Below are 9,337 nucleotides of genomic sequence, written 5' to 3'. Positions count from 1 at the left end.
AAGACTGCAAAGGCGGCTATTGTAAACGTTGTATCATAAATAAAAATCTTTTTTATCTACATAACAAATGGATATTTAAATCATTAGAAGGAAATATATATAATTAAATATATTCCAATTCCAAAATTATAAAATTGTAATAACATGCATAGAGAGTAGTATGCATAATTAATTGATTGAATTAATAATTATATGTTATTAGATACCTATTGTAGTATCTACCTATACACACATATATAACGTAACGACCTGAATTATAGAATATTCCATTGCCCTATAACTATGTGATTAATAATAAATAGAATTTCACTTAAGAGTCCGCAGCCAGCTCGGACGAATTTCATCTTCCCATACAAGCGGAGTTTCGTTCTCATTTTAAAACTGCGTGTTGGATTGTAATGAAACTTTGCACGTACAATAAAATGAGGTATATAACAAACGAAATAGAGCAAAAACAAGTTTTGAATGAAAGACTTAAATTCGCTTTATATTTTTAACTATGGTATCTGAAGCTGCATTAACTAATTATAACCCTAGAATATTACTATCCTATTGTAAATACAAAGTTTAAGAGCAATTTAGCTAGTCGTTTTAAAATGAGAGCAAACTACGTTTGTATGGAGAACAGAGCTTGCTGCGGACAAGAGTCGTTAAGAAATCGAGGTACCTGATTACACTATAAGTATGGAAATGATAATAATACGTGTATTCTAATTCTATTCTCTCCGATACCCAAAGGTTGTCTGGAAGAGATCGCTCTTAAGCAATAAGATCGCCTGTTGTTACCTCTATCCAATTGTCTTTGTTTATGTTACTGTAACCTTAAACTATGTGACTGTAAACTATGTGAGGTGTGCAATAAAGAGTATTGTATTGTGTATTGTATTCTACTCTAAGAACAAATGCGTTTACATACTCAACTCACCTTTCTATCGCACGTAGGTATAACCTGAAAGAAAAACAAAACACCATTACAAATGTAAAGCCAACACAGCGTTACATTAATAATTCGTTAGCACAAGATAAACTCTCGGGTCGGTATCGCTGGCAAAGCCGGGTGTTGCGAAATCCGATTCGTCATAAAAGTATAATAATAGTGGGTCGGGGGTGCCGCTGCCGCAACGAGCGGTGACCTAGCGAGCGCGCGCCGCCGCGCCAGCGGCAGTCTTCACCCGAGCCTTCTAATGACCTCAAGCGTACACTGTTGCGCTAAACACAATTACTAAATCCCTAGTCACAACTAACCTCTCAAATTATTTAATTAACCTTATAAAAACGCGTGTACGACGGACAGGCGCACTTTGAGCGGCCGGCGGGCGGGTCGCGAAAATGGACCTTAACGCGATAGATATAACATCTATTCGCAATTAGCTGCAGTGGGATGCGTGTCGGCGCAAAAGCCTTGACAGGTGAGTCCTTTAAATAATTTTTCGGATTAAGTTGACGTCGGTTATTGATCTTGCGGCTTATGTGGTGGATAAAATAATAAAGTGTGAAGGGTTGTCGTAAAGCTTTAAATAGAAAACATAGGTAATTTAATTATATTTTCAGTGCAAAAATGTGTAAGCCTAAGAAGGAATAATGTACCTTAAAAATAAAACATCGCGTACAAGTTGAAAGACGATTTATTGTCTTGGATAATTCCAAAGAAAGATTGACATTTTAAGCCACTTTTCGAACTAGCTTCTCAAGTGATAGATATTTATTAAAGTTAAATTCGACAGCGATTTATATCTGACAGTGAATTATATTTAGTCAATTACTGCAAAACCATTGTTGAATCGTATGTGCAAATAAATAAAATTCTGAGAAGACAAAATAACGGCCAATATTTTTTTGTTATATTTGTATAGTTACTTCATTTTATGATATTTCGTGTCGCAAGAATTTTATCGTGGCTCTGATATTCCAAAATATCGTATAATCATCGTTTTATCGCATAATACAAAACATCTGCATAAATACCAGTAAATGCGTTCCAACATTATTAAATTCGTTCCTGATCTGATATTAGTTTCAGTGCATCTCATCTGTTCTTGAGCATTTAAGTGCGAGAGAGAAGCACAGAGCCCCCAGAGAGATAAATTTCGCTGCAGCTGGACATATTGCGAACAGTGAAACTAGACTATTCGCCGCCTTACTTACTCGACCACGTGACTCGGTCTGCCGCAACAAAAATATAAATATAACAACCGTATTGCACGAAAATAGAATAAATAATTAAATGAGTTTTTGAATCTCGTTTACGCTTTGTTACGCGCGATGACGTAGATTAGATATATCATCTGTCATTATCATCATTAAAATCGTAACGGGCGATAGAGATCAGGAGGCACATTCAGACTTTAAGATATTTTTTCAATCTAAGTGGGTACCTTTCGCTCTAATAGTCGAGTAATAGTAAGATGGTTAAGATTGGTATCTTATTTAAAATCTGAATATGGCACTTAGTGTTAGCTGTTAATAAAATTACGTTAAGTCACGTGATTATAAACGTATACCGGGTGTGGCCTGTGGCTATAACACGAGCAAAGAATTAAAACATAGATTGTACTCCTCAAACCGTGACACTTTTGTTCAACAACTTTTAAAAATTATGAAGTATTTAGACTCCCTATTTTTCATACAAAATAAATATTATCTTCAATGGACGCCATCGCCACGTCATATCATTGTGATTGACGTTGCTTGTCACGCCTTAAACATAACAAAATTCGCAATACATTGCGTCTTAGAATAAACTTTAAAGTGTATTAAAAATCAAACCACAAGTTATTTTTAAAAGTAGCTGAACAAATGTTAGTCAGTATGAGAAGTACAGCCTACAGTTTAATTTTTTGCTCATGTTACAGGCCACACCCGGTATAGGTACCACATTTTTAACGCCTTTGTATTTTTATAGCACTATACTGTTTAATTTAGGGTTAGCTAACAGTACATGGGGGCCTAGCCAAGATGCAAGATGATAATCGTCGATAGAAAATCGAAAAATGTATGGCAATAGTTACCTACGTGACTTTTAATAGCACCTGTACGGTTACCATCAGTTTGTCACTGACATAAACGCCGTCGAGAACGTAATTTACTTTCTATACATCCCGTTTGCACTAATATGCGAGTGCGAGCGAGATGTATAGAAAGTAAATTACGTTCTCGACGGCGTTTATGTCAGTGACAAACTGATGGTAACCGTACTGTCATCCAGTTATATAATATCTTTTCTTGTCGCTTGGCGTTTGCCGAATTACGATATTCCTTGTGGCTATGCTATACTTACATTAAGGACCACTTGCGAGTACCAGGGTTAGCCAACTAACGGGATTAACCGTTTATACAGTACATGTTAACCCTTTATTAAACGGTTAACTCCGAGTTAGTTAGCTAATATAACCCTGGAACGCGCAAGTGGCCCTTAGTCAAGTTTGGTTTAGACGACTTGACTTAACCGCATATTATTTTTCAGGTAAACAAAATGTTCAATGGAATGTAAAAAACATTCAATAATGAAACTATGAAAAAGATTTTATGCTTCAAGACGAAGAAAAATGATCGTGATATTTTGCAAATTATTTCATTACTGTTGGTTCTACCCTCCGTTTCGCGAGGGCAGAATACCATGGCGTGCCCGGACTTAATGAGGGGTACCAAATGTTCGTGCTATACCTTTGAGGACGGTGAGACTTTTTTATTGACCCCGTAATACTTTGTACATCGGTTGTTTCGTAATTATTTTTACAGTTGGGAATAACTACCGTTACATTGTTATTATTCTTGGAAGGGAAAACTGTTAATAATTTACTTTTCAGTGTGTATAAATTATACACTGAACTTTTCGTGGAATTTATAATTATTTTGTTTTGATTTTACATTATAATTACGTTGCTTTGACATTAGTTATAACCATACGGCATTAAATTTATTATAAATGAATAGTATATTAAAGCCGCTGTCTACTTATTTAATGTAGGTGTACAAAGTTTTTTCTTTAAATCATTATGAACATGGTATGCTTTATTCTATAAAAGTTCGTTTCATGCTCTGAAAATACTTTAAATTCTGTTCGGGATATTTTATTTTGCACTTGCTGAACTATAAATCGATCTTTATTTTTGTGAACTACGAAATACTAAAATTATTTTATTTTGCAGGTGTATTTCTCGACTGCCAAGACACCGTTTTGAAAGATGTTAAAAATGCATTGAAACTTATGTCGCACATCCATTCCCTGTCGATTTATGACCTCGATGACAACGAAGAGAGTTTAGGGGCTCACTTTATACCTCAAGGAGTGTGCATTAAGCACATACACATGTCGAGGACTAGCATTAGAGATATCGGTGACGACACATTCATGCCGCTGAGGAAGTGCCTTGAAACGCTAAGCATCGTGTCGAGCAAGCTAAAGTTTATGCCACAAAAAGTTTTCTCCGGCCTCCTAAAGCTCATATCCGTGGACCTAACTTTTAATTATATAGAAGATATACCCAGCTATAGCTTTTACGGTCTTCCGCTAATGAAATTGAATATGAAAGGAAATATGATACGTGATATATCGGAATCAGCCTTTTCTAGTTTAGAACTTTCTCTCTCGGAAATTGATTTGAGCGAAAACAACCTCACAACATTCCCAATAGCGGCGGTGGCGAAGTTGAGACATCTGCGCTCTTTAAGGCTAGCTTGGAATGAAATGTCTTTTTTCCCCGTCGTAGAGGATTCGGATTTAATCTCGCTGGAGTTTCTAGACTTGAATTCTAATAATTTTGAATTTATTTCGGAAGACTGTCTCAAATTTAGTCCGTCCCTTAAAATATTGTCTTTTCATTTTAATTTTATTCATAGTATACATTACCGAGCCTTTCAGTCCTTAGTTAATTTAGAGTCGATTGATTTGAGCCATAATAGATTAAAATTTTTGTCCCCCGATCTTTTTGAGAATAATAAAAAACTTCGGTTTATAGAACTGAGCTATAACCATTTACACCACATCCATGGTCTCTTTTGCAACTTGTTATCTCTTAGTGAGGTTGTCTTGAGTCATAATAATATTCTAGATGTGCCAATAGATTCTTTTCTGAATTCAACTAATATAAGTATAATACATTTAGATGACAATTGCATAAGCAATATTCATAGTGAGAGTTTTAGTAATTTACTTAATCTTGCTAAGCTACAATTAGAATTTAACTATTTGAATAAAGTGCCACATGATATTTTTAGGAATAATAAGAAGATAGTGAAATTAAGATTAGACAATAACAAATTTCTCAATATAGATAACAGCACATTAGGGTCCTTAGCAAGTCTGAATGAAGTCAGACTGAACAATAATAAGCTCACAACGATTACAAAATACCAATTTTTAGAATCCTTAATGGTTGAAGAAATTCATTTGGATCATAATGAAATAAACTTTATCGAACCGGGAACATTTATTCATATGAGTAGATTAAAATACCTTAGCCTCAATAACAATTACTTAATAGACTTAAATGACATTCTGCCTAAAATAAATTCTAATCTACTAAAATTATACTTAGATTATAACTCTCTTCCTGGAATCAATAATTTTATGTTTCATTCTCAAAAGAAGCTAAATAAGTTACATTTAAAACACAACCATATAAAGTTTTTGAGAAAAAATACCTTACAAAATTTGACTTATCTTACACACATTGACTTAGGGTACAATGAATTTTCCTTTATAGAAGACTACTCATTCCAATATTTGAATTCAACGCGAAAACTAGATTTAAAACATAATATATTAAGGAACATAACAAACTTCACGTTTTGTGGTTTGACTGAGTTAGAAGATTTAGATCTTTCGAATAATAAAATTTCATCGGTCTTCGATATGGCCTTTCATGCATTGAAAAAGTTGAGAAGCCTCAACTTGTCGTTCAATCCCATAAGAATGTTGCATAAAAATATGTTTCAGCAGGGTCTACCTTTAAGCTCGCTATACTTAGACAGCTGTGAAATACAGTCAATAGAAAACGAAACTTTTCAGGGTTTGAATAACCTCAAGACACTATCTCTTAAAAATAACTCATTAAAATCAGGAGACTTGCTTTCCATTGAAGTTCCAGGGTTAAAATATCTGTCGCTCTCTTTCAATGTTCTAGACTTTTTACCCCTAGAGTCATTTTCCCTCCTGCCACTTTTAGAAGTCCTGCTATTGGAGCATTGTAATATTGAGCATATTTTTGAGGGTACTTTTAAATACAATAAAAAACTTTCGAGGTTGAATCTAGCTCAAAACATTATCAGTACAATACCGTCAACACTATTTGAAATGCATAACACAGTTTCAGACTTAAATATTAGTAATAATTTCTTAGATTCGGTTCCGTACAATACAATCCATAATTTAACGAATCTTGAAAATTTAGACATTTCGGATAATCTTTTGCCAAAGGTCGAGTTAAGCGGATTCGAAAAGTTAACTAATCTTAAATATTTGATTTTGAGAAAGAACGAAATTAAATATGTTACAGCGAAAAAAAGAGTTACATTCAATGATTTGGTATCTTTAGATTTCAGTAGTAATAAACTAGAGCACTTGCCTCTTATTATGTTCGAGCTGTTTCCAAATTTGCAGAATGTTAACATTTCCGGTAACAACATAGTAAAGTTCGATTTTCTGTCATCCTTTAAGAAGTCCGGCATAGCACTGATAAACATTGATCTTAGCAACAACCCCGCCGTATCTTGGACCGCTTCCAATAAATCTCATAACAATGCCTTAATAGCTAATGTATATGAATTACACATAAGCGCGACTAACATTTCAAATATAGACGATATTAAATTTGATAGATTCAGCAGCTTACAATATCTTTACTTGAATTACAATAAAATTAGGCGTTTGACAGTGAGTCCGTTTTCAAAATTATCTTACTTAGAAACTTTGGATATGAGTTTTAATAAAATTTCTCAAATAAAAAGTAGTCATTTTCGTGGTTTAGTAAAATTGCGATCGATATGCTTGTCTAACAATAACATCGAGTCAATAGAATCTTTCTCCGAAGATTTAGGGAATCTGAAGCTTTTAGATTTATCTCACAATAAACTACAAAATATACTCAATGAGGATTTAGTTCACTTGAAAGAACTTACTGTATTGTTCTTAGGCTACAATAATATAAAATATGTTTCGGCGACAGCTTTTAGGAATTTGAATAAAATTGTACAGATAGATTTCTCTCATAACAAACTTCAAATGCTTTCTTTGGAACTGTTAGTATCGGTAGAAAATCACGTGCAAAATATTGATATACAAGGTACTTACTAACTTAATTCCTTTTTATTACGTAGGTTATATTATATTCATACGACTAACTTACGTTTTGATTTCAGATAACCACTTAATATGCAACTGCGAACGGGACAATACATGGGTATGGATACAAGATCACCCAAAAATAATAAAATCTAAAGCAGTAACGTGTATTCATAACGAATATCCCAAGGAAAAATGTGACGTCCCAATAATATCACAGCTATCTGTCGACAAACATAAAGATAACTCCGTATCCGTCTCGTGGTTTATCAGAAATCGTACGGCCATAAAAGCACTACAAATAATTTATTACAGTGAAGATATTCAATCTGATGTAAGTATTTCTCGGCTGCCATTTTGCAAATGTATGTTGTAATATTCTAATCTGAGCATTTCTTGTTATATTCAACTTTTATTCAACAACAAAAAGTACCTACATACAGGTCGACTGGTAATTTGACCTATCGGGTTAAGGAAAAGGGTTCCTTGAGAGCTCATTTGCAATGAGTTGAGGCCGTCAGCCAAGGATCTATATGAATTCATTAGTTTTAAACGTATTCGAATTTCCAGTTTTTCTCGAAAAAAATCCGCATTCCGGACTAAAACTGGTAATTTTAGAAAAAGAATATTAACATTTTAATAGCAGAAACCATTACCTATACCTAATGATAACATTGTTTTCTCAGAGATTTATATTTTTATTAATAATTGGTTTTATCTTCAGGTAAAATCGAAGTACTTAGAGAAAACTGAAGTATCCTTTCACATACCGGATCTTGCACCAAATGTAAACTATGTAGTGTGCGTTATTACGCTACACGATGACCCTCCCCTTCTGGATTTCGAAATTAAATCTGAGTTTAATGGGACTACAAATGTGGACACGAACCTCACCGCCAGACTGACGCAGGACGTCGCCGAGGCTATCCTCATGCGATCACCTTCCAGCGAGTGCCTATCCTTCAACACTTTCAGAAAACCGGTATCAATAAAAACGAGACCTCGCAAAGTATTTGACATTACTTTAATTCTTAATCGCCGAATGGGTTTAATCGTAGGCTGTTCACTGGGATGCATTGTATTCTTTATAATGGTCTCCATTCTTTTATACACGAAAATTAAAGAAAGGAAACGTATTGCAAAATCAGATCCTAATTGGTCTGAAATGAATGACTTTCATTCAATTCACAGCAAGGAAGATATTATTCAAGATTCAACTACAGCTTCTACTGATAATATTTTATTAGGAATGGGAAAAAATAAGAAATAAATACCTACTAGATCACCTTTTAATTCTATTCTCGAATAGTATGATAGTAGTTATTTAGATTAGATAGGTGAGATATTATACAACTTGTAACTATAAAGAGGATCAATCAATTCTAAATTTAATTATATTCTATCAGTAGTTGCTTAGAAAGTGCTACATTTTACTTATAATATAGATTACATTATTTCATAGTATTTAATAGGTACCAATAGATAGATAGGTAGTTGATTATAAAACTATTTTAGTTACTAGAGTAGGCATTTTTGTCGTTGGCAGTTGAATTTTATTAGCATAACTTATTTGTTGACATATAATGTTTAATAGACTGTTATTCTAGTCACAATTAAATGACTGCAAAGATACCAGAATTTTATTTCTTAAATGTTACAAAACTTATTGAATTTCTGAGAGAAAATAAAGCATCATATTTGTAGCAATTATAATGCTAGCTACCAAAGTAGGTACGTAATAAACAAATAAAGAAGATTTGTCTATTCTTTCTATTCTAATGACAGATCGGTATGTAATGACAAAATTACCATATTTAAAAAAAAACAGTGATCTTGCTGTCTCATTATACAATTGAAGTGAACAATATGGATATGATAAAAACGCTCTGCTCTCGCTGTCAAGAATTAATTCTGTTTTTTTAATCCGACACATAATTGTAGGTTAGTTATACTTATAATCATCTAAAATGTCAATGTCCACTTGGTGTCAGCAATATATCTCTAAGGGGGTCGTCACAATCGTATTAAGTGTTATTCCCCCGAGAAATGTGCTAA

At 33.6% G+C, this 9,337-nt stretch overlaps 1 protein-coding gene across 1 annotated transcript; it reads left to right on the top strand.

Moving 5' to 3' along the window:
- Positions 1 to 991: 991 nt before the first annotated feature.
- On the top strand, positions 992 to 8,912 carry LOC134792249 (chaoptin-like). The gene is made up of 5 exons (XM_063763512.1): positions 992 to 1,409; positions 3,464 to 3,674; positions 4,149 to 7,283; positions 7,360 to 7,616; positions 8,007 to 8,912. The coding sequence occupies exons 2-5, from the start codon at positions 3,512 to 3,514 to the stop codon at positions 8,550 to 8,552; spliced, it is 4,101 nt and encodes a 1,366-aa protein (XP_063619582.1). The 5' UTR covers positions 992 to 1,409; positions 3,464 to 3,511; the 3' UTR covers positions 8,553 to 8,912.
- The last annotated feature ends 425 nt before the right edge of the window (positions 8,913 to 9,337 follow it).

This window comes from Cydia splendana, chromosome 7 (genome assembly GCF_910591565.1).
Source record: "Cydia splendana chromosome 7, ilCydSple1.2, whole genome shotgun sequence".
Classification (NCBI taxonomy): domain Eukaryota; kingdom Metazoa; phylum Arthropoda; class Insecta; order Lepidoptera; family Tortricidae; genus Cydia; species Cydia splendana.
This window is presented reverse-complemented; position numbering and strand designations above follow the sequence as displayed.

Bases quoted from the DNA above. Each gene is read 5' to 3' on its own strand.
- LOC134792249 (XM_063763512.1), top strand. From the start codon at position 3,512: ATGAAAAAGATTTTATGCTTCAAGACGAAGAAAAATGATCGTGATATT. The intron at 7,284-7,359 runs GTACTTACTAAC...TTTTGATTTCAG, and splicing joins GCAAAATATTGATATACAAG to ATAACCACTTAATATGCAAC. The intron at 7,617-8,006 runs GTAAGTATTTCT...TTTTATCTTCAG, and splicing joins GTGAAGATATTCAATCTGAT to GTAAAATCGAAGTACTTAGA.